Source organism: Pseudorasbora parva, chromosome 5 (assembly GCF_024679245.1).
Source record: "Pseudorasbora parva isolate DD20220531a chromosome 5, ASM2467924v1, whole genome shotgun sequence".
Classification (NCBI taxonomy): Eukaryota; Metazoa; Chordata; class Actinopteri; order Cypriniformes; family Gobionidae; genus Pseudorasbora; species Pseudorasbora parva.
The window spans coordinates 2,858,580-2,882,651 of NC_090176.1; the positions used below are offsets into that span (position 1 = coordinate 2,858,580).

Here is a 24,072-nt window from a genome sequence, read left to right on the forward strand (position 1 = left end):
GGCTTCTGGTCGTTGCAGGATGCTAACGACAGATGCCTCTCTCACGGGGTGGGGAGCGGTCCGGGAGGGTCACTCGACTCAAGGTCTGTGGGGGGACCGTCATCTCTCATGGCACATCAATCGCCTGGAGATGTTGGCGGTCTTTCTTGCCCTCAGGAATTTCCTCACAGACCTCAGGGGCCAGCACGTGCTAGTTCGCACGGACAACACGGCAGTGGTCGCCTATATAAATCACCAGGGGGGTCTGCGTTCACGTCCGCTATGCAAGCTGGCACGCCAGATCCTCCTATGGTCTCAGGGGAAGTTTCTCTCTATCAGAGCGGCTTATATTCCTGGGGTCCAGAATATAGGAGCAGACACACTGTCGAGACAGGGGTTGAGGCCCGGGGAATGGAGGCTCCACCCCGACGTGGTGGAGCAGATTTGGAGAGAGTTTGGCCAGGCCCAAGTGGATCTGTTTGCGTCTCGAGAGACGTCTCACTGTCCACTCTGGTTTTCCCTCACGCATCCAGCTCCGCTGGGGGTGGATGCCATGGTACAGGCGTGGCCGAGGCTGCGTCTGTATGCTTTTCCCCCGGTCGCTCTACTCCCGGAAGTTCTAGAGATAATTCGCAGGGACCAGGTGCGCCTTATTCTAGTAGCCCCGCGTTGGCCGGGCAGGGTATGGTTCCCCAATATAGTGTCTCTCCTCGATGGGCATCCACTTCAGTTGCCAGTCAGGAGGGACCTCCTGTCCTAAGCAGGGGGATCAATATTTCATCCCCGTCCAGAATTATGGAACCTGTGGGCGTGGCCGCTGAAGGGGCCCAGCTCATGAGTTCGGGTCTCTCTACCAATGTGGTAGAGACCATTCTGCACTCTAGGGCTCCCTCCATGAGGAAGCTCTATGCCCTGAAATGGACGGTGTTCACTTCCTGGTGTAGGAACCGTCACCAGGATCCAGTTCACTGCCCACTGGGTACAGTGTTGGAGTTCCTGCAGGAACGGTTTGATGCAGGTCTTTCCCCCTCCACGTTAAAGGTGTACGTGGCGGCTATTGGTGCTTACCACACTCCTCTGGGTGGTATGTCGGTGGGTAAAGATCCACTGGTGTCTCGTTTCCTTCGTGGTACTCTTAGGCTGAGGCCTGTAGTTCGCACTAGGGTGCCGGCTTGGGACCTGGGAACGGTCCTCCAGGGCCTCTCCCAGGCTCCCTTTGAGCCTTTGGAGGAGGTTCAGGACAAGTTTGTTACGTTAAAGGCGTTATTCCTTCTCGCTATTTCTTCTCTTAAAAGGATAGGAGATCTTCAAGCTCTGTCAGTGGCACCCTCGTGCTTGGAATTTGCACCTGGCATGGTCAAGGCCTTCCTTCATCCTAGGCCAGGTTATGTTCCTAAGGTCCCTACTAATGTAGCTAGATCTATTGTACTGCAGGCCTTCTGCCCTCCACCTTTCCTCAATCCGGACCAGGAGAACAGTAATTTGCTTTGCCCAGTTAGGGCTTTAGATGCTTACGTCCACAGAGCTGCCCTGTGGCGTAAGACTGACCAACTGTTTGTGTGCTTTGGGCCCCCAAACAGGGGGAACACCTGTGTTCCCTCATTCTCTGCTTGATTTTTTCCCCTTTTAGAAGCTCCTGAAGCCTGTTGCATGAAGCTAGCTGAACAAACTCTGAGTTTCAGAGTAGGTTTAGATTTGACAAATCCAGATAAATCAACCTGGTTTAGATCAAAACCGTTTCTCAAAGCTTGGTATAAACTTTCTCTGTCAACTCCGCTTTAATCCAGAGTTGGAGATTAACTCTGAAGCACGAGCAGCTGAAAGTGTGACACGTGCTGCAAACAGCCAATCACAGCGTCCGTTTGATTCACTTCTATTCTGGAGATTGAGAGATCGTTATGAAAATAATCATGAAATTAAATGTGTTTACAAAGCAGGAATAAAGACTGCTGCTGCGGAGAGTTTGAGAAGGCACGACGTCGATCATGACCCTATGACTGCACGAGGCAAGTGCTATTAGATATTATTAAAAATAATAATAATTTTAATGAATATATATATATATATATATATATATATATATATATATATATATATTCATAACAAAAAATGTATATAAATAAAACATGTATATATATAAAAACATATGAAATACTTAAAATGTAATAAATGGTTAGGCTGTTACCAATAATTCTACAAAAACAAAACCAACAAATAAACAATAATGGACAACCTAACTGGGCCCCACAACTTTATCCAAGATGGGGCCCACATTCAGGCCATCAAACTGCCCACCCTGAGCCCATGCCCAGATGACGCCCATGTAGCCCAGCTAAACTCCAAGTGGGGCCCACATGGACATGTTGGCTGGGGGGCTGCTACTATCTTTTCCCGAGCTGCGTAATCGGGAGGGGATACATTCGGGAATACTTTCTTTAATGTTTTGTTGATCAAAGTTTGTTTGGTTCTGATTTATTTTCGTTAAATTTATTTTGGTTTCGGTTAGTTGAACTGAAATCTTTATCTCTTGCCTGCTGCAGAAGGAAATATGTGAGTCATGAAGTTATGCCAATAAACCGTTAAAACTGCCTTGTTGCCTTGTGTGTCCTTGTTATGTTGCTTAATCTCTTCTCTAATAAGCACTTTTAAAAGTGGTGTTCAAAACAGCAGTACAGTCCTTCTGAACAGACTCAGAACACCATTCACTATCTGAGTGACTTCAAGAGACTGATCATGTCTGACAGTAACAATATAAATATTACTGAGATACAGGAGATGAACAGAGGATGTGGAAACTATTACGGTTCACTTTAGCTCCAGTATTTGATCATTGCTTAACTGACTTCCTTTTTTATCATCTTAAGATATTGCATGTTCATGACCACAGTTGCAAAAGCAGAGCATTTAAGGGAAATGTGGTTCACTTGAAGCAACATCCAATTACTTTTTCATAATTACTGCATAAATGATCATTATGTGTGTGTGTGTGTGTGTGTGTGTGTGTGTGTGTGTGTGTGTGTGTGTGTGTGTGTGCGACTAACTCCCGAAACTGCGAAACCCAAGATAATTTTTTCTTAGCTTCCTGCCAATTACATATGTAGAAATGTATCTTGTCTATAACATTTAAAGGGATGTATGAAAAAATTACAGCTAGTGGTTGAAAGGGGTAGTGCAGCCCATATTCTACATATTGTTTGCTCTTCTCCCTCGGACTCGAGCTTCATGTGGTTTGCCAGATTGAGGACATGCAACAGGGACAAGCATAATTGACAATGGAAGGCATGGAGACTGTAAACTGATGAGTTGATTTTTCCGTGTTTTAATAATCTTTCGTTTACAGACATTTTGATGGATGACAAGGATTTTTAGGTTGGGTAGAATATGCGATCTCTGACCCAGTTTGTTTGCTGGTGTCCATGGCAGCAATGTGCTGTGTTTTCCGCCCACTGACAACCTGTGGTGTCGAAATACTATTAGGTAAATTGGCAACGTGCCTTATTGCACAGACCAAAACAAAAACAGACAATCCCACAAAGAACGCAAATTTCCAAGTAAAATAACTGGCTGTAGGATTGTTTTTTAGAGAGATGAGTATGTGAACTCAGCATGTTTCCTAAATATCTGCAAACATATGATGGTATTTTTCAATTTTGTAAATATATTAAAAAGTACTTGTTGAAGTAGTCACAGTCAAGATCCAAATTATTCTAGTTAATCTCTAATGAGTTTTAGCTTCAGTGTAGGTCTATCAACTACTGTATGAAAACATGCTTTGTCCATATTAATGAAGTCACAAACATAGAGTACAGTCATGCTCAAAAGTTTACACACCCCTCACAGAATCTGCAAAATGTTAACTATTTAAAAAAAATACACGTGGGATCATAAAAAATGCTTGTTATCTATTAATCAGTACTTTGAAAAGATGTATCTCAAAATCATACAGTCAGTGCTGGAAATGTTTCAAATACGCAAAAGATGCTGGAAACCTGAAGATATTGCTGGACCTGGAGGGTTTTTCTGAAGAACACTGGTCAGTTTAACTGCTCAGGACAAACAAGAGACTCAAGAACAACCATCACAAAAATCACACACAGCCGTGGATCATCAGGGACCGACACACAGTATTCAGAATCAAGGCTGTGTCAATTTTTGTATTTGGTCCCTTTTGTAAATTTTTTTTTTTTCTTGTGGAATATATGTACACATATTTTATGTAAAATATCTTATTCAGGACAAAATAAAATAACAAATGCTATAAAAAAAAACATGGATTTTGTATGTTCCCTTTGTCAAAATTATTCACATTTTGCGGATTCTGCTAGGGGTGTGTAAACTTTTGAGCACGACTATACATCTAAACAGAAGACAAAATGCACTCAAGTACAAATAAGTTGTTCTAGCCCATTATATGGATATCACGTGTTCTTGACCACAGTGGTGCCTTCTAAAACTGCTCAAAGGCAGAAGTTCAGAGCAATGCAAACCATTTGAAGAAACAATTTCTAATAAGCTCACATCTAACTCCAGCAGACTGAATATGTCTTTTTATGGCAATATGAACGTTCCCAGGAATCATGACATGGACAGAGAAGATGAAGAAGAGATGACTGTCTATTGTAATGTGGATCCCATAAGCAGATCAGACACCAAGAGTCACCAAACGCCTCAACACACAGGTACGGTGACTCATTTCATTATAACACACACATTTGAGTCATTTGAGCAATTAATGATCTTCATATCTGTGGTGTTCAGGAAGTGATACTGTGAGGAACAGAAGCTCCAGAGCAGCTCGAGTGTGTTTGGTGCTGCTGTGTGTTCTTCTGCTGACTGCCGTCATAGTGCTGTGTGTCCACATCCATACAAAGAGTACAAACTACACTGAAGAGACACACCGGCTACTAACCAAGATCACCAACCTCACAGAAGAGAGAGATGAGCTACTAAGTAAGATCATTTAATTGACAAGAGCTGGATCATCTAGTAACTTTGACCTGATTAATCTCAGAGACCAGTTAAATAAGGAGAAAAAATACATGACAAAAAGTCTTAATGAAAACGGTAAACAAAGTATATTAAAACTAAACAATCGGTTTAAGATTTTTACAGGAACCATGACAATTTATTTAGGTGAGACCAGTTAAAATAAGTTTGTAGATGTAGCGAGTTAGCTCAAAGGGGAAATAATTATTCATAACTTATCATTATGATTAATTATGAATATTTGAATCAGTTATTGAGATTAAATTAATGCAGCTACATTTAATTTAGTTAAGTTAGTTTAGTTACGTTATGCATTGCCGTGCCAGTTAAAGCAGTTTTTGTAAAGTTCCTGATTTGATGGTTCTGTGAGTTAAAGAGCATATTGCAGATTACATTTTTTTTAGATAAACATATAACCTTGTATGAAAATGGCATATGAAAAGGTAATGCAGGATTTAAAATGTTTTTAAAAGACATAAGAGCACAAATTTAGCAGATAAAGTGGCCGTTTCGTTGGCTGTTTGTAAAAGCGCTGTTTTTTTCAACATCGCGTCATATTACGTCACGAGAGGGAGTCGTCTGCCAAGCTCTGCATTGGCTCAGTGCAGAATAGGTTGGTATTCTGTAGTAATCAGTGTATTTTCGGTAGTTTTTCTATTTAAATTTATCATTGTCATGGAAAATGATAGTGTCCAGCCTGTCAGGACATTGAGTCCACAGGTTTCCTAAAAAAAAAAAAGTTAGAAAAGCTGCATTGTGGCGTTTTGTGCAGGTGAAGAGACGGTACTTCACTTCTGCATCTGCTTTGACACACGCGGTGGTGTGTGTGTGTGTGTTCACTTTACACCGCGGATTATCAGAGATATGATGAAGTTTAACATTGCAATACTCATGTAGTTAAAGGATAATATTAAATGATTAAATACTCACACGCAATGCTTCTTGGCTATTGTTTTTACATTAATCAATTTCAACATTGATTAATACAAAGTATGTAGGTAACATAAGCACACATGCATAGTCTCACACTTTAAAAAAAAGTCAGGAATTATGTGCTGATAATGTATATTTTATTCAAGCGTATACATCGTTCACTCAAATACATACTCAAAACGTCATATATCCCCACACTATCGACGGTGAATCGGCACAAAATAAACCCATAACACAGAATGAGTGAATAAAGGATCACAATAACACGTTATACTGTCTGTGGCTCGGCCGCGGCGGAGTGTGACGGCCGGTCGCGGATCTGTCAGACGATCAGCTCGAAGAAACCGCGTGAACTGAGCACCGTAACTGAGGCGATCCGGGCGAACACACACACACACACACACACACACGAGCGTTCGCGTTAAACAGAGACTGGAGACTCAAACCAGAAACTCAATGTTGCTGCTAGCTTTAGATAGAAAACATTACTTGTGTGCAAATGATTTTTTGGAAAGCATAGAACAGCAGCCTTTTCAACAGAAACAAACAGAGCGGGAGTGAGAGCGCACGTGCGTATGTATGTGTGTGTGTCATGGTGTGTGTGTGTGTGTGTATGTGTGTGTGTGTAAAAAGGCACTGTATGGTTGCAGCAACTGAGCTATAGCATAATAATACTCATAGATCTAGCCTGACATTGTTGTGCATGATTTGGCAATAGGGGACAGCCATGCTGGTGAAAATCGAGCCGACTCCCGAATTTTTTGATTTTGTAAGTTTAAAAAATATCATGAGATAGGGAGGTGCGAGAAACGTGCTCGGCTCGTCGTGTTTTTCCTCACATGCTGCGAGCCACGACCATACGAGCATCCACAATGTCCACGCGAGAGAAAAACATTGTCTGCGAGCTCATATGTCAGCAAAAACAGCACCAGGTTACGCCCCGCGCCCGGCTTTAACGTCTAATGTGGACGGCGAGTGTGACTTAAGCCAGATGGTCTGAACTTATTATTAGTTTCTGTTATTGGTATCAATACTCCTAGATGACCAATACCAGCATTGCGATTGCCTGATACATGATAATTATCTGTAAGTATTGTAATCTGAGCACAGTGTTAGCGTATAATGTTATGAGCCGACTCTCTCACCTGCTCTGTTTTCCACTGTTTCTCCTTACACAACAACTCAAATCCTCTCCTCTGATCGTTGTTCTGTCTAATCCTGGCCTGTCCCCATTGTGTGTCATAATTGCATGGCTGTGGTCTGCCATATGAGTATTAATAAACATTTATAATTTCCTCAGCGTCCGAACTGCCATTGCGATCCATTGTTTTCCTATGGTTGAAAGTCACGGCACTCCCTCTCGTTATGTCACTTACGGTTTGCGCATTTTTAGATGCGGAAGTAAAATTTTCTCACAAAAACGACTCAAAAAGCCTTATTAGCATATTTATAAGTATATTTTCTATACACTGACTCACTGGAGTCTCTAACCTGCAATATGCTCTTTAATGGTGTAGAAGTTGCAAACAATTTCTTCTGCAATGACTGAGGAAGATATGATAAACTTGCATGGTTAGTTTCGACTCGGTCATGGTCGAGAAAGCTGCCCATGGCTTGAGGTGTTTGACCTTCCGGCCCGCGACTGTGTGGTTGGAGCAGGTTTCCGTTACCACACGCACCCAGGAGCACCCAGGAGAAGCAGGAAGAGGAGGAGATGAAGGTGCACATGGCTTGATGTGTGTGTAGGCCTGCCATTCTGGATGGATAAGCCAGGTGGGAGTCAGCAGATGCAGCATGTCGGTCGTAGGTGAAACGAGTCCTACTGTTACTCCTGCACTTATTCCTTCTGCTGTCATGTGTGAAGAGATTTTAAAACATTTTATTGGTAAGGTTGATGGAATTAGATCTCGAATTTCACCTGTTGGCAATGATTGTATCGTTTCTGTGGCCCAGTCCAGTTTCATGCCCGTTTCTTTGCAGCAGCTTAAGGATATAATGGCTCATATGAAGCCTAGGTTTCCTGGTGATGTGCTCCCTTCTTCTCTGTTTAAGCAGCTACTTGATTCAATTGGCCCAAGTATTCTGTCTATTATGAATATTAGCCTGTCATCGAGCGTTGTTCCAGTTAGTTTTAAGCACGCGGTTATTCAGCCCCTTTTAAAAACCCCCGCCTTAGATCCATTTGACATAAGTAGTTTTCGTCCGATCTCAGAATTGCCATTTATTTCTAAGATACTACATCCCTTTATATGCTCCCTCTGGGCTCTATCTTTGAGAAATTTGGGATTCAGTATCATCTTTATGCAGATGATTCTCAAATTTATATACTACTGAAACAAGGGCGTAAATGTGCCATTCAGTCTCTTCATGAATGTTTGGCAGAAGTTAAGTGCTGGCTTGCGAATAATTTTCTCCAATTAAATGAGGATAAGACCGAGGTTATTTTATTTGGAAATAAGGGGTGTGTGGATGATGACTGCCTAGGGTTGCTTCCTGGGAAAAAACTGTCTTGTGTAAGTCTAGCGTTGGTGTTACTTTTGACTCTGAGCTGACATTTGAGCAGCAAATCAACGCTGTCGTTAAAGGGGTACTTCAGCGCTGGGAAGATTAATCTGTATTTAAACTGGGTCATCAATGTAGTAGAAATGTGAAATTATTTTTGAATTTGGTGCCTTCTAGACTGAGAAAAGACAGAAAATGTATTTTTGTCCTATGGGGATGAAAGACTACAATTCCCAGAATGCTTCGCTGCCCTGTGAGGCCATTCCCAACACCACCAACTTCATTACTGTGACTGAGTTAGAGAAGACACTGTTCAATATAATGAGTGAGTCACCGCGCGAGTATCACAGCACTGAGCACTAACTGCACGAGTGATGAGAGCTGAGGTAATCGCGACTACACTCACGGCATACATTCACAACGCGAGTTCAGTCTGGCGCGTTTCAGTTCATGCCTTTGCAAGCTTAACTTTCATAGAAATTAATTTGAGAAGTTAAAAGACTTACATTGCTCACCATAGCTCCGTTTAAATGAGTGCCTGTAGCTGAGCTGAGCTGAGTGTGGTCTCCATCCCCCATGCACAGATTCAAAACATGCGGAAATGGCTCCCTCTGCTGGCTGTAGTCTTTAGCCTTTGGGCCAACATTCCTCCTATGATGCAAAAATCGTCAATTTGCATCATAGGAGGAATTTTTCCAGAAATAAAATGCATAAATCTCTTGTCTCAGGGGGATATGAGGGGGGAAAGCACAATCATTTGAATATACTCCAGGGTTTCTACTGATACAAAGCCATATGCTAATCGCTGAAGTAACCCTTTAAGAATAGCTTCTTCCATCTTAGATTAATATCAAAATTGAAATCTATCCTTACTTGTAATGATATGGAGAAGGTTGTTCATGCCTTTGAGTCATCGCGTTTGGATTATTTTAATGTGTTGTATCTGGGTGTGAGTCAGGCTTCCCTCTCCCATTTGCAGCTTGTTTCGGAAATCAGCTGCCAAAGTTTTAATGGGCACTAAGAAGAGAGAACATATTACTCCAGTTTTAATTAATCTGCATTGGTTACCCATATGATATAGAATTCAATATAAAGCACTTAAATTACAGAGGTCAATCTTTTCACTAGTTTTTCACCAGGTTTGCACACACTGCAGGAGGGATTTTGGCCCACTCCTCCACACAGATCTTCTCTAGATCAGTCAGGTTTCTGGCCTGTCGCTGAGAATGGTCATCCTCTCCTTAATACAGTGCAGTCGCCTTGTCCTATGTGCTGCAAAACACCCCCATGCTTTACAGTAGGTACTCATCATTCTTCTTCCTCCAAGGACGTTTAGTGGAATTATGTCCAAAATGTTCTGTTTTGGTCTCATCTAACCACATGACTTTCTCCCATGACTCCTATGGATCATTCAAATGGTCATTGGCAAACTTAAGACGGGCCTGGACATGTGCTGGTTTAAGCAGGGGAAACTCCCATCCCATGCATGATTTCAAACCATGACGTCTTAGTGTTTTATCAACAGTAACCTTGGAAACGGTGGTCCCAGCTCTTTTCAAGTCATTGACTAGCTCCTCCCGTGTAGTTCTGGGCTGATTTCTCACCTTTCTTAAGATCATTGAGACCCCACGAGGTGAGATCTTGCATGGAGCCCCAGTCCGAGGGAGATTGACAGTCATCTTTAGCTTCTTCCATTTTCTAATGATTGCTCCAACAGTGGACCTTTTTCACAGAGCTGCTTGGCAATTTCCCCATAGCCCTTTCCAGCCTTTTGGAGGTTTACAATTTTGTCTCTAGTGTCTTTGGACAGCTCTTTGGTCTTGGCCATGTTAGTAGCTGGATTCTTACTGATTGTATGGGGTGGACAGGTGTCTTTATGCAGATAACGACCTCAAACAGGTGCATCTAATTTAGGATAATGAATGGAGTGGAGGTGGACATTTTAAAGGCAGACTAACGGGTCTTTGAGGGTCAGAATTCTAGCTGATAGACAGGTGTTCAAATACTTATTTGCAGCTGTATCATACATTCTGGATTTTTTTTTAGATTATGCCTCTCACAGTGGACATGCACCTACGATGACAATTTCAGACTCCTCTATGATTTTCAAGACCAACTTGCAAAATAGCAGGGTGTTCAAATATATATATATTTGATAATATATATAAATAAATAAATAAATAAATAAATAAATATATATATATATATATATATATATATATATATATATATATATATATATATATATATATATATATATATATATATGAAATGATTAATTCACATTAAACATTGTTTTTAGGACATCACTGGGCAGGATGTTAAATAAAATTAGTATTATTCAAATAAATACAGATTTTTTTTTTTCTTATCCAAATAGAAAAACGTCGAAAATACTGGGTATATATAAGGTGTATGGCCATTCAACCAAAAAATACAGAGATATGATTTTTTGGCCATATCGCCCAGCCCTAGTTTGTGCCCATTTATACTGGAATTATTACAACAAACACACACTGCATCATATGAGGAAGTGACATTCACGAAAGTGTAAGCCGTGAAATGAGCATTAATTTGATAGGACACAAGACATGAGGTTACATGAACTAGAAGTTTGCTCATAAGATAAACATCTTTCATATGGCGTTGCTTCTTACATTCTTTCAAGCAATAAAATGTCTTATCAGTTGGAATCCATGGTCACTGAGGCCCTTATTGCTATAGTTGGTCTTTTAGTGGATGGGTCTATTGATCCCAGAGAGAGTTTTAAAGATCATTTGTTAAATATAGCAAATAATTGTGTCAGATTTGTCTCAGTTGTTGCATAGATCAGTGATGGGAATAAAGTGCTTAAACCTAAACTGGTTGTGTTCACAGATGGATGGGTTTACTATAAGTCCAGTCTTTACTTCTTTTCCTCTGAGAAGAAGAGCTGGACCGAGAGCAGAAGATACTGTACAGAGAGAAGAGCAGATCTGATCATCATAAACAACAGAGAAGAACAAGTGAGTAAACTCATTTTCTAACTGGATGATAGTTTGTTAATAATTCTCTTTAAGACCTAAATGTGTTATTGTTTCTTTTCTCAGGGTTTTGTTAGGAACATATCTGGTGATGTTTTCTGGATTGGTCTGACTGACGGTGATGTGGAGGGCAGATGGAAATGGGTTGATGGCAGCACACTGACCTCTGGGTGAGAAAACACTGAATTGAATCCATTATTGACTAATAAATCAACACCAGTATCATATCACACAGAAAGCAAATGCTGGTCTTTAATTTCAGGTTCTGGTTGTCTGGACAGCCAAATAGTTACCGTGGAACTGATGAAGATTGTGCTGTAATTTATGGGCCTGGAGGGGCGGATTATCCATGCAATCATACAATTCAGTGGATCTGTGAGAAGGTTTTAAAGTCAATACATGAACTGCAGGTTTGTGTCAAAAAATAAATAAAGGTTTATTCTCCCCTAATAAAAACTATGTGTAAGTGGCCAGAACACAGCCACTCAAGGGTGGGAGGAGTGATCATTTGTAATGGCTGTTAGGACAGGCGTCTGCTGCTTCTTACAGACTGTCATGAGTAACTGCACGTGTTCAATGTTCAAGAAGAGATGCTGGATATCTTTGTGTGGCTCATGGCATTACAAATAAGAAGCTATTTCCTAGCTCAGAAAGTCAGTGACAGAAATATGGAACATTTTTCTTCAATTTCATCAACTTTAAAAAATATATATATATATATATTATTAAGTATTTTTGTTATATGAAGGTCACATTAAAACCGTTTTAGTCAGTTCATTCAACCGATGATGACAGAAATGTGGAACATGTTTCTTCAACTTCATCAACTTTTCTTTTATTACTAAACAATATATGCATTTAAAATGTATTATCTTAACAAAATGTATCTTTTTCTTATATGGTCACATTAAATCTTTTGCCATGCCTCCATTAGTTTCTTTTAATGATTTTCAGCCTTTACAGTATTAATTGTTTTAATCTGAAAATATGATCAAACATCATAAATGTTATTACTAGGGCTGTCAATTATTTATTTATGTATTTTTTAAATCATGATTAATCACACTTTTTGAAAATCCCAGCGTGATCATAGATATTTATATATATGGATTCCTTGTTAGTGCCTGCGCAGATCTGTCTAATGAGGCATCTATGTATATACAGTGGGTACGGAAAGTATTCAGACCCCTTTACATTTTTTACTCTTTGTTATAATGCAGCCATTTGCTAAAATCATTAAGTTATTATTATTTTCTCTCATTAATGTACACACAGCACCCCATATTGACAGAAAAACACAGAATTGTTGACATTTTTGCAGATTTATTTAAAAAGAAAAACTGAAATATCACATGGTCCTTAGTATTCAGACCCTTTGCTCAGTATTTCGTAGAAGCACTCTTTTGATTTAATACAGCCACGAGTATTTTTGGGAAAAAACTTGTTGCATTTTCACACCTGGATTTGGGGATCCTCCGCCATTCCTCCTTGCAGATCCTCTCCAGTTCTGTCAGGTTGGATGGTAAACGTTGGTGGACGGCCATTTTCAGGTCTCTCCAGAGATGCTCAACTGGGTTTAAGTCAGGGCTCTGGCTGGGCCATTCAAGAACAGTCACAGAGTTGTTGTGAAGCCACTCCTTCGTTATTTTAGCTGTGTGCTAAGGGTCATTGTCTTGTTGGAAGGTGAACGTTCTGGCCAGTCTGAGGTCTTGAGCACTCTGGAGAAGGTTTTCATCCAGGATATCCCTGTGTTTGGCTGCATTCATCTTTCCCAAGATTGCAACCAGTCGTCCTGTCCCTGCAGCTCTATCTCGGTCTCATCAGACCAGAGAATCTTATTTCTCACCATCTTGGAGTCCTTCAGGTGTTTTTTTTAGCAAACTTTCATGTGTCATGCACTGAGGAGAGGCTTCCATTGGTCCACTCAGCCATAAAGGCAGACTGGTTGAGGGCTGCAGTGATGGTGGACTTTCTACGACTTTCTCCCATCTCCTGACTTTATCTCTGGAGCTCAGCCAGCATTAGACCAGCATGCATCTTACATTGCAGCCAATCAGCTTTCGTGTTATTGGCACGAGCCTCTTTCTGATCATACCCTACAGATGCATAAAACAGATTTTATTCTTCAGCTGACGGTTCCTCCAGTTCCGCAATCGTGAACGCGAAGGCAAATCTTTCTCACCATCTCATATAATGACCAAATAAAAATATAATATACCCGATTGTTAATAACAGTGATGTAAACTCCGAACTCCGATGTCAGACGGCGTGTTTGCTGCCTGTCAGTGATTGCGCGAGTGTATTGAATGTTATTTCTAGGCTCATTTGCCTACTCTTGATCAAATACACACATTATGCATATGTCCATATTCTGACTTGATTAAAAAAGTTTGAGATGTGTCGGTAAGTACTGGATCTGCACATTAGTAAGTTCTCAAAGCGAAAGCAAACTAATATAGCTTATCAAACAACACAAACGGGGAAAACCGCACTTACACTTAAAGCACTGTTTGTAGATATGCATCTTTATGTTGTATTTATTCATCCTATTGTCATTTGTTTATAAGTATATATTTTATAACTGACCGATTACTTGATTACGTAATTACTTGAAAACTTTTTACTTATATTAAGCAATTGCTTATTGCTGTGGTTTACTTTAAGATGTTGGTCATATTTCCCACCCCAAGCGATCCTGTTATTAAAGATAGATAGCACACCACTGGACCAGCCTTTTTTGTAATAGGCCTGCCAAACAAGATTCATGCATTTAGTTTGTTTTCTCACCATGTGTGTGTGTGACTATTGTGCATCTAACATAGTAATATGGTTAATTTGGCATCCTAATTATGAAAAAAAAAAAATGTTTGCAAATTTATGGAAGTGACCACCACAAAATAAAAATTATTTTAGTCAAAAAAAATAAATAAATGTAACGGTTGTATAAGGCTGGAAAAACCTAGTAGATGCCGAAATGTCTAATCGCTCTGAGAAAACTAAGGAAATTAGCATCTGAACTCATTCATACAGTTAGCGTCTCTGTCCGAGATGACCTCACACTGAATGAACCATCTACAAATGACACTAATCTACATGCCTTTCCTTTCACATGAAACTTCCCCCAAACTCCTGCTCCCCCTCATATTGAGATCACCTGAAATGCACCAGAAATCTTTGTTACAATGCCAATCCTCACGATACAGTATTATATGTGTTTAATATCATTTGAAATGTCTCAGTGCGACTGGTACAAATATCTCTACTCCACAGAAGTAAACTAGAACATCATAAATGTTTTAAGAGTTTAAAGATATTGCCTTGGTGTATGGTGGGTGTGGCTTTCAGCCATTTGGCCTCTCTTCTATACAAGTCTATAGGACTTTATTAATGCAAATTCCTAATGTTGAACTCATGTTTACATTTGAAAGAATTTCAAATGGTTCTGGGTATGCATCTGGTTCTGGGTATTTAAGGAAATGTTGCAAAGAGCTCAGGGCTCGATACTGCAGTCAGGTCAGCCCGTAATGCTGGATGTCTCAAGATAGCCAGCATTATGTAATTTTCAGAAGTCAGGTATACATTTCATTCTTTACTTCAGAGTATTTGATGTTATATTGATTGGGCTACCATTGACTTGATTATGTAATTGGCATTATACATTTACCTGACTGTTAATAAATTGTTACACTTTGGTTGATTCTGACTTGCTCTGGAATTATTCAGGCTACGAACGGGCATAATTTCAACAAAGGGTTAAACGGAATAATTAAATGTGTACTTAAACTATTAAATATAAATGACCAAATAACCAATTGGCATTCTAACCTAAATTCTAAATTATGATTAAATGGAGTCAGATTACGAGGAATTGGAATAAAATCCCTTTTCCCGGCTGAAAAGACCGAACACGCAGCGACCTTCACCCGCCGATCGTTAGCCTCCATTGGGACGATTTGGGCCGCCTTACAGTTGTGTGTGTGTGTGTGTGTGTATATATATATATATATATATATATATATATATATATATATATATATATATATATATATATATATATATATATATATATATACAGTCTTGTTCAAAATAATAACAGTACAATGTGACTAACCAGAATAATCAAGGTTTTTAGTATATTTTTTATTGCTACGTGGCAAACAAGTTACCAGTAGGTTCAGTAGATTCTCAGAAAACAAATGAGACCCAGCATTCATGATATGCACGCTCTTAAGGCTGTGCAATTGGGCAATTAGTTGAAAGGGGTGTGTTCAAAAAAATAGCAGAGTCTACCTTTGACTGTACAAACTCAAAACTATTTTGTACAAACATTTTTTTTTTCTGGGATTTAGCAATCCTGTGAATCACTAAACTAATATTTAGTTGTATGACCACAGTTTTTTAAAACTGCTTGACATCTGTGTGGCATGGAGTCAACCAACTTGTGGCACCTCTCAGCTGTTATTCCACTCCATGATTCTTTAACAACATTCCACAATTCATTCACATTTCTTGGTTTTGCTTCAGAAACAGCATTTTTGATATCACCCCACAAGTTCTCAATTGGATTAAGGTCTGGAGATTGGGCTGGCCACTCCATAACATTAATTTTGTTGGTTTGGAACCAAGACTTTGCCCGTTTACTAGTGTGTTTTGGGTCATTGTCTTGTTGAAACAACCGTTTCAAGGGCATGTCCTCTTCAGCATAGGGCAACATAACCTCTTCAAGTATTTTAACATATGCAAACTGATCCATGATCCCTGGTATGCGATAAATAGGCCCAACACCATAGTAGGAGAAACATGCCCATATCATGATGCTTGCACCTCCATGCTTCACTGTCTTCACTGTGTACTGTGGCTTGAATTCAGAGTTTGGGGGTCGTCTCACAAACTGCCTGTGGCCCTTGGACCCAAAAAGAACAATTTTACTCTCATCAGTCCACAAAATGTTCCTCCATTTCTCTTTAGGCCAGTTGATGTGTTCTTTGGCAAATTGTAACCTCTTCTGCACATGCCTTTTTTTTAACAGAGGGACTTTGCGGGGGATTCTTGAAAATAGATTAGCTTCACACAGACGTCTTCTAACTGTCACAGTACTTACAGGTAACTCCAGACTGTCTTTGATCATCCTGGAGGTGATCATTGGCTGAGCCTTTGCCATTCTGGTTATTCTTCTATCCATTTTGATGGTTGTCTTCCGTTTTCTTCCACGTCTCTCTGGTTTTGCTCTCCATTTTAAGGCATTGGAGATCATTTTAGCTGAACAGCCTATCATTTTTTGCACCTCTTTATAGGTTTTCCCCTCTCTAATCAACTTTTTAATCAAAGTACACTGTTCTTCTGAACAATGTCTTGAACGACCCATTTTCCTCAGCTTTCAAATGCATGTTCAACAAGTGTTGGCTTCATCCTTAAATAGGGGCCACCTGATTCACACCTGTTTCTTCACAAAATTGATGACCTCAGTGATTGAATGCCACACTGCTATTTTTTTTTAACACACCCCTTTCAACTAATTCAACTAATTGCCCAATTGCACAGCCTTAAGAGCGTGCATATCATGAATGCTGGGTCTCATTTGTTTTCTGAGAATCTACTGAACCTACTGGTAACTTGTTTGCCACGTAGCAATACAAAATATACGAAAAACCTTGATTATTCTGGTTAGTCACATTGTACTGCTATTATTTTGAACAAGACTGTATATATATATATATATATATATATATATATATATATATATATATATATATGCTAATCCTGGTGGGATTGAGCTATGAATAATAAGTTTAATACTACTTTTTCAATTTAAATAAATTAAATAATATAAGTAATTTGGTGATTCTGCATTTCCTTTGCATTTTTTTTTATTTTTCTTGCGCAATATAGGTCTTAAATTTAATTCATAATGGTCTTAAAAAGTCTTAAATTTGACTTGGTGAAACCTGCAGATACCTTGTTACCATCACCACACCATTTTGAACGGCGCAGTCACATCATTCCCACAGCTGTCTCTCTGCTGTTGTGGCAAAAGTCTCCATCCTCTGTAAAGAAGTGAAAGCATTTTTGTTTATTTCAGAAATCAAAAGACATTATGGTTCCTTTGACTGCTTCTCTGCCCCGGCCTTCGCAGCCTCATCTGTGCTTGTGTTTCCTGTTTAAATCAAATCTTTGTTATTAGTGTGCACTGTGCATTTACAGATATCAACCCGGCCAGGCAAGAAAAAAATGCATCTAGAGGAGCAGACACAATTGAAAAATGGTAAAACATTTTCCCGTGTTTCCACAATGCCCCAAAATCATGCGCAACTCCGAATGCATAACGCAGTTCTGTGTAAATTGTTACACTTTTACCTTTCATCAACTTGCATGCTTCAGTCAGTGCTCCAGTCTTAACCAGGCAATCTTTATCTTGATTATTTATATTTATAGGTGAATAATTATAGGTTCACACATTCACGTTGTTTAAAAGAATTATGAATGCATGTTTTATATTTATAATAATATGTGGCTACTTGTCAATTAATATAACAATTATATGATTATATTAATTAAAAGTAATTATAATTAATATCCTATAATATAAATATAATAAATAATAAGTGCCAAAGGATAAGCAAATTTGTCTCTAACGTTTTTTTCACTATAAACTGCAAATTTGGATCAAATTTGGGTTTAGTGTGTACTTGCAGTCGATTGGTCCAGTTTGGGTTTGCAGTCTCTAACCCAGAATAAAACCGGCTCCAGAGCAGGTTAGCCGTGCAGTGTAAGTTACGATGGTGATGAACACCGCTAAAAACCAATCCAGCTTTTAGAGCACGATAAAACAGAGTTTGCTCAAAATAATCTTGAACTTACCTGGGTAGCAACTGAAACCAGCTTTGGGCAACAGGCCACTGTGTTTGTCAGTCTCAGTCGGATCGTTGTTATGTCTACATCTCCAGTTTTCCTCGTGTCTCCTTTTTGGTATGTTTTGGGTTTATGTTTAGGACTGTTTAGGTGTTTTCCCCCGTGGGTTTTGTTTTGTATTTATGTTTATTTTATAATAAAACTTACCTTTACCTGCACTTAGTGATGGCCAAATAAAGCGTTTCAAAGCATTACTGCTTTCTCAGTCCATTTCTCAGTCCATTTCTCATGTCTCATACAAACTGGAAGCTTCATTCAGATAGAAACTGCAGCACCATCTCCTGGTGAAGTAAATGTAATGCAGCAAAGCTGACAACCATAAAATGCAAGCAGGCTTATGTTAACGCCCCGTTTATTACGTATAAACCGAGGCGATCAAAGCTGAAACAATGTTAGTGCTGTAAAACTCATTTATGTAGGTGAATTTTACAGATACCAATGAATTTCATGTGTTCACCTTGATAATAAAACATTAAGCATGATGTGTGTGTGTGTGTGTGTGTAATTATTTATTTAGAAAAGGACAGAAGATCAGACCAGCTTAAAAAAAGCTGGAAACGATCTCAGAAAATTGAATGGTTTCTATTAAAATATTTTAAATATTGATATTCTTGTTGCCGTGCGTTTGGGACATATTCCCTCAGAATTTAATGCACCAATATAACCCAACACATCAGTAGAGACCCAGAGACCATTCCCATTACAACCAATACAATTCCCATGAAAACCATTAAATCCATTAGACTTTCTGTTATTTTTTCAGCAGGGTAGTATCATGTGTGAAAGCACATAAGAAATACAACCTACAGGTGTCATACCTTCAGCACTGATTGGGCTGTGAAAGCAGTCATGTGGTTCACTACAGGAGTGAAGCGGTGTGTTTGCTTCAGAAGACATTTTCACGTGACTAGTGACGTCGTGATACAAGCTCTGAAGCAGTGGTTCACTGCAAGGGCCGTTCGAGTTTGAAGCAAGCTTCAGGGTATCGGTGTCAGACGTAACATCACTACCTGCACTTGAGTCCTCGCACCAGTTCTCCTTTGTTCAGACGTGACACTCGTTCACTCATCTTTCTCTCATGACATTATTGCTTAGTCATATTTAATACCCAATTCTTTATCAAAATCTTTCCAAATAATTAGGATTTCTTTTAAAGTACATTTTTCTTTCAGTGTCTTGTCCATTAAAACTCCAAAATTGTCATAATTTTACCAAGAACTTACAAATGGTCTTCCAGATTACTTTAATCAGCTTTTCCTTTTAGCTGTTCCCTTCAACTGTCGCAGCGAATCATCTTCCTGTCAAGGATCAGGAAGTGGAGGACCCAGATGCAGAGTGAACAACAAGGACAGTTTATTAATAAGACAGATCAACAAGACACAAGAGGGTAGTGTATGAGTGACAGTCCAAACACCAGGGCAGGGGACAGACACCACGATGACGGGCAGGGGAGGATGACCACTGAGACCAGTCCAGGCAGCCAACGAACTTTAGGACAGCTTGGGAGGCAACACCAGGCAGGGCGATGTTGGACCAATCCAGGCAGGAACCTGAGGCTTGATGTTCTCACAGAAGCAGCTCCCGTCTTGGCTGACAGGCAGTGGAGACAGCGGCCAGGGAAAAACTTAGGACAGAAAACAACACAGGACACACACGACAAGACAACAAGAAACAACAGACAAATTAAGAACTATGACTAAATTAAACAAAAAACTTAAATAATAACTGGAGCTAGAAAACGAGGAAAAATAAAACAAAACCAATCTCTATAAAAAGACTGAACTGAAAATAAAAGTGGAAAACAAGAAAAATAAAAAGGTAAGCTATCAAAACCTAGGGATGGCTGACGCGAACCTGACGTTTCAATGCTGTGTCGAGATCCCGAAGCGCGGATGTTTCGAAACACTGCTCCGAGCTGTGATTCGACTCACCCATGTCACGTGACTACCGCTAAACGAAGCACCGAAGTGTTTCATCAGGTGCGCCTGTCGAGACCATAGACAGTAAAAGAAATGGACCGAGCTATCCCATTGCCTTCTACGGCGTTAAGTGATGTCAGTATAGGGGCACTCACTTCCTGATGGCGGAGCGAACTGCGCCGGCTCAGACTGAGCTTGAGGACGTAGATGTGACGTGAGCCTCCTGTCTGACAGCTGTAGGTCTTCTAGTAGTTGTGGAAAGGGAAAGCTGAATCACGTTGTTTAAATATTTTCTCCCGTTGCTTTTGGCTCACTATGGGCTTCTCCCCATTCTTCTCCCTTGACTTTATCAGACTTTATGTCTCCACGTCCCCCCGACTGTCTCATAGACAGTAAAAGATTGCCTGCGAGCGTCTCCTCAGGTCTATACGGTAATTTCTCAACTGTGCGACAGAGTTGCGTTGGTTATGACGCAATCGTTAGCCTATTTTTACAAAAACAGCTTTTACGGGGCGATAGTGTAAGATACAAGGTAATGGAGCCTTTTATACATTGTCGTGTTTCTTTAGAAATAAACAATGGACAAATGGAGTCTTTAAACGTCTCAGATGTAAAGTTATTCACTGTCAAAGTGACTCAAAAATGAATGGGAGTCAATGGGATGCTAACAGCAGGTGATGGCTTGGTTAGCAATGGCAGCCCCTAGGGGTGGAACGCTTTCCGAGTGCTAGATTACCCCCTTGGTCGAGACTGCTTTGATTAAAAGGGGCGGGAACAAACCACACAGTCACACATCTGAATGAACCTCATTCCCCACAGTTTAAAAGTGAAGTTAATCCATCTTCACCTCGTGGGTTTAGTGAGAGGAGAGAGATTTTGTGAGATAAGTGAGATTTATTGTGCGCTATGGTTAGTTATATTTAGGCTAGATTTAAATGAGATAGGCTATATTGACTGATCAGTGACAGATAGGATAGATATAGGCTAGTAACACATTCATATAGGCTAAGTTAGAATTATAGATATAGAATATATAGAATTATATATATATATGATATTCATAGGTGATATATATTTTTGTTTTATTTTATTTTATTTGTTTATTTAATAGGGACCAAGCATATTCATGAACATTGTTGTATAAAAATACACCATGTAAATATGCCAGAATTAGTAAAAATAACTACTTTTCATCTGGAGTCCCTATAGCAAAAATAACAAAGACAGCCAACAATCATACAACATCATTCACCAAAAAACGAAACAAAAAAATTACACAAATGGCAAGACATTGTTCATTCACCTCTATACTACGTTCAGATTTACAGTGTAAGTGTACATGCACTATTGATAAATGTATGACAGTTAAATATGAGAACACCTCTGGTTTTCAAGAAGCCACTGTTTTAAGTGAGTTTTAAAGGTGTTGAATGTAGGAAATGACATTCTCTTGTTGAAAGGGGCAAGCTATTCCAGAGTTTACCACCTATTACTAACAAAACGTTTTGCCCAAAAGTGGTGAGCCTAAACGGTATCACGCGGTCTCCTTTGATACAGGCCTGTGTATAACCTCCACTGTCAACTCTTTGAAAAAAGCCATGCAGTGGAGTGGGAGCAAGATTATGTCACATTTTGTATACTAAACAAGTGTACTTAAACGCCTAAAATTATCAAAGCTTAAAAATGTATGCTTCTCTAAAATATCGCAATGATGAAATGACAATGCTTTTTTAAATCAAAAACGAAATCTCGTACTACATCCATTTGGAAACACCACATGAAGTGAGATGTGTGTATTGTATTGACCCAGAATGCAGGATCCATTAACTTAATTTTCAGTAATTTTCACTCATTTGTATGTCATAATTCATATTTTTTAATAAAAATGTTTTGGAACAAATGACACATTGTGGCTTTATTTCTTTTAATAATCTTAATTTTTCAATAAAACAAAACAAAAAACTAAAGTTATTTACAATGAGGAGGCTACAGGTTACAAAACCAAGTAGTTGTGAGCCAGATGTTAAAAACGTTTTTGTTTTTTTGTTTTTTTACATAGTAGATCACAGTCAAGGTTATTTCAGATCAATACACGCCAGTGTCCACTAGATGGCGTCATGGAGACGAGTGTCGGGTGTTGTTTCGAAGCTTCGGCACATTTGCTTCAACTGTTTCAGTGCTTCACGAAGCCTCAGTCTGCCCATCACTATCAAAACCAAGAAAACTAAACAATAAGGCTAAAGAGAAATGCCAAAATAAAACCTGGAGAAAATGAGCAAAATAAAGACAGAAAATGCACTAGACTCAGAAACTCAGGAACAAAGAAAAAACTGAAAATAAATACAAAGCTAGAAAAACAGGAGACACAAAATCTAGAACTGACTATACACTGGGCTAGAAGCTTGCACGGACAAACGCACACAAATGCAACGAACCAGCAAAGACAAGAGGGAAGGTAGCACAATATAAAGGGAGCAGAGCACATGAGGAACAGGTGAGCACAATTAGTGAACCGAGAACTAGACCAGACTAAACAAGGGGGTGTGGTAACGGCAAACAAGGAGGCAGGACAAGAGGAACACATGACAAACACAGAGAGAGACAGATTGAAGTACTAAGACACAACACAAACATAGAAACATTAAACAAAGACAAAACAGACAGAGCTGCCAGGGCAGAACCCTGACACTTCCTCCATCTAGCCATGTCCCCTGCATCCTCTTCTCTCAGACTGACTTCCTTCAAGTCCTCCTTCCCTACATCCATAAACCTAACTTTTGGTCTTCCTCTCAACCTCCTGTCTTTTCCTGTCTCCAAATTCAATCTCGATCAATGATTTGGATCGCCAGTGTCACGTGATTTCAGCAGTTTGACACGCGAATCATGAATCAATATGCTGATTCATAACCGTTTGAAACTTTATTTGACGATTGAACGCGGAAGAGAAGACAATGCTGAATAAAGTCGTAGTTTTTGTTATTAAAGTTCCTTCGTGGGAAACAGAGAAATGGGCCAGATTACCCTGAAGAAAGATCAGGGGTCTCATTTATAAAACTTTGCGTAGATTTCATCCTAAAAGTGTACTGTAACGGAGATCTTCAATGGAAGGAAGGAGGCGGGAACCGGCGAACGTTCAACAAACTTTAATTCAAGATAAATACACAAAACGAAAGTAAAACGGCGAGCAGCCCCTCACAGACGACTGCCCACACATACACACACATAATCAAATGCGGCCAGTCCCTCACGAACGACTGCCCACACACATAATCAAACGCGGGCAGTCAACAAAACAAAACGTAAGCATAACATAAAATCCAGGCCTGGTCCTCTCTCATCTTCCGCTGCCTTCACTCCTCCTTTTATGCTCCCGTCATTTACCTGCGAGACGAGACCGGTGTGTCGCGCAGCTGGTACTCATTACCACTCGTCACCGGCCCGCTCTCGTGGTCCCTCGTCCCGCTGCTTGCCACATGTACGTACGTAAAGCTAAAAGCTAGTTTTTGCATACGCACAAAAAAATCTGATTTATAAAACCATGCACAAAAATCCCTTTATAAATCACAGCCAGCAGGAGATTGTACGTACGTGCTTCTCCACCCTGAAATCACCATATATGGAGCTGACAACGCCTAGTTTTACTATGCATGACCTCATCTGCATATCATTTGCATGCATATTCCCATCCACGTGACACCATGTTTAACACTTGATACATCTATTCTCGGATGTGTTGTTGTTTTTCTCTCTTCCTGTTTTTTTCCACTGTCTCTCCTCCTATTGTTTCTAATAGGTTGTTCCGCCCCAAATTGGACGTGACG

The 24,072-nt window shown here is 39.8% G+C and overlaps 1 protein-coding gene across 1 annotated transcript; it reads left to right on the forward strand.

Moving 5' to 3' along the window:
• Positions 1-4,482: 4,482 nt before the first annotated feature.
• LOC137074947 (CD209 antigen-like protein C) lies at positions 4,483-12,216 on the forward strand. Its single transcript, XM_067443052.1, has 5 exons — positions 4,483-4,658; positions 4,738-4,929; positions 11,278-11,405; positions 11,490-11,593; positions 11,686-12,216. Exons 1-5 carry the CDS (start codon positions 4,520-4,522, stop codon positions 11,849-11,851), a joined length of 729 nt encoding a protein of 242 aa, XP_067299153.1. The 5' UTR covers positions 4,483-4,519; the 3' UTR covers positions 11,852-12,216.
• The last annotated feature ends 11,856 nt before the right edge of the window (positions 12,217-24,072 follow it).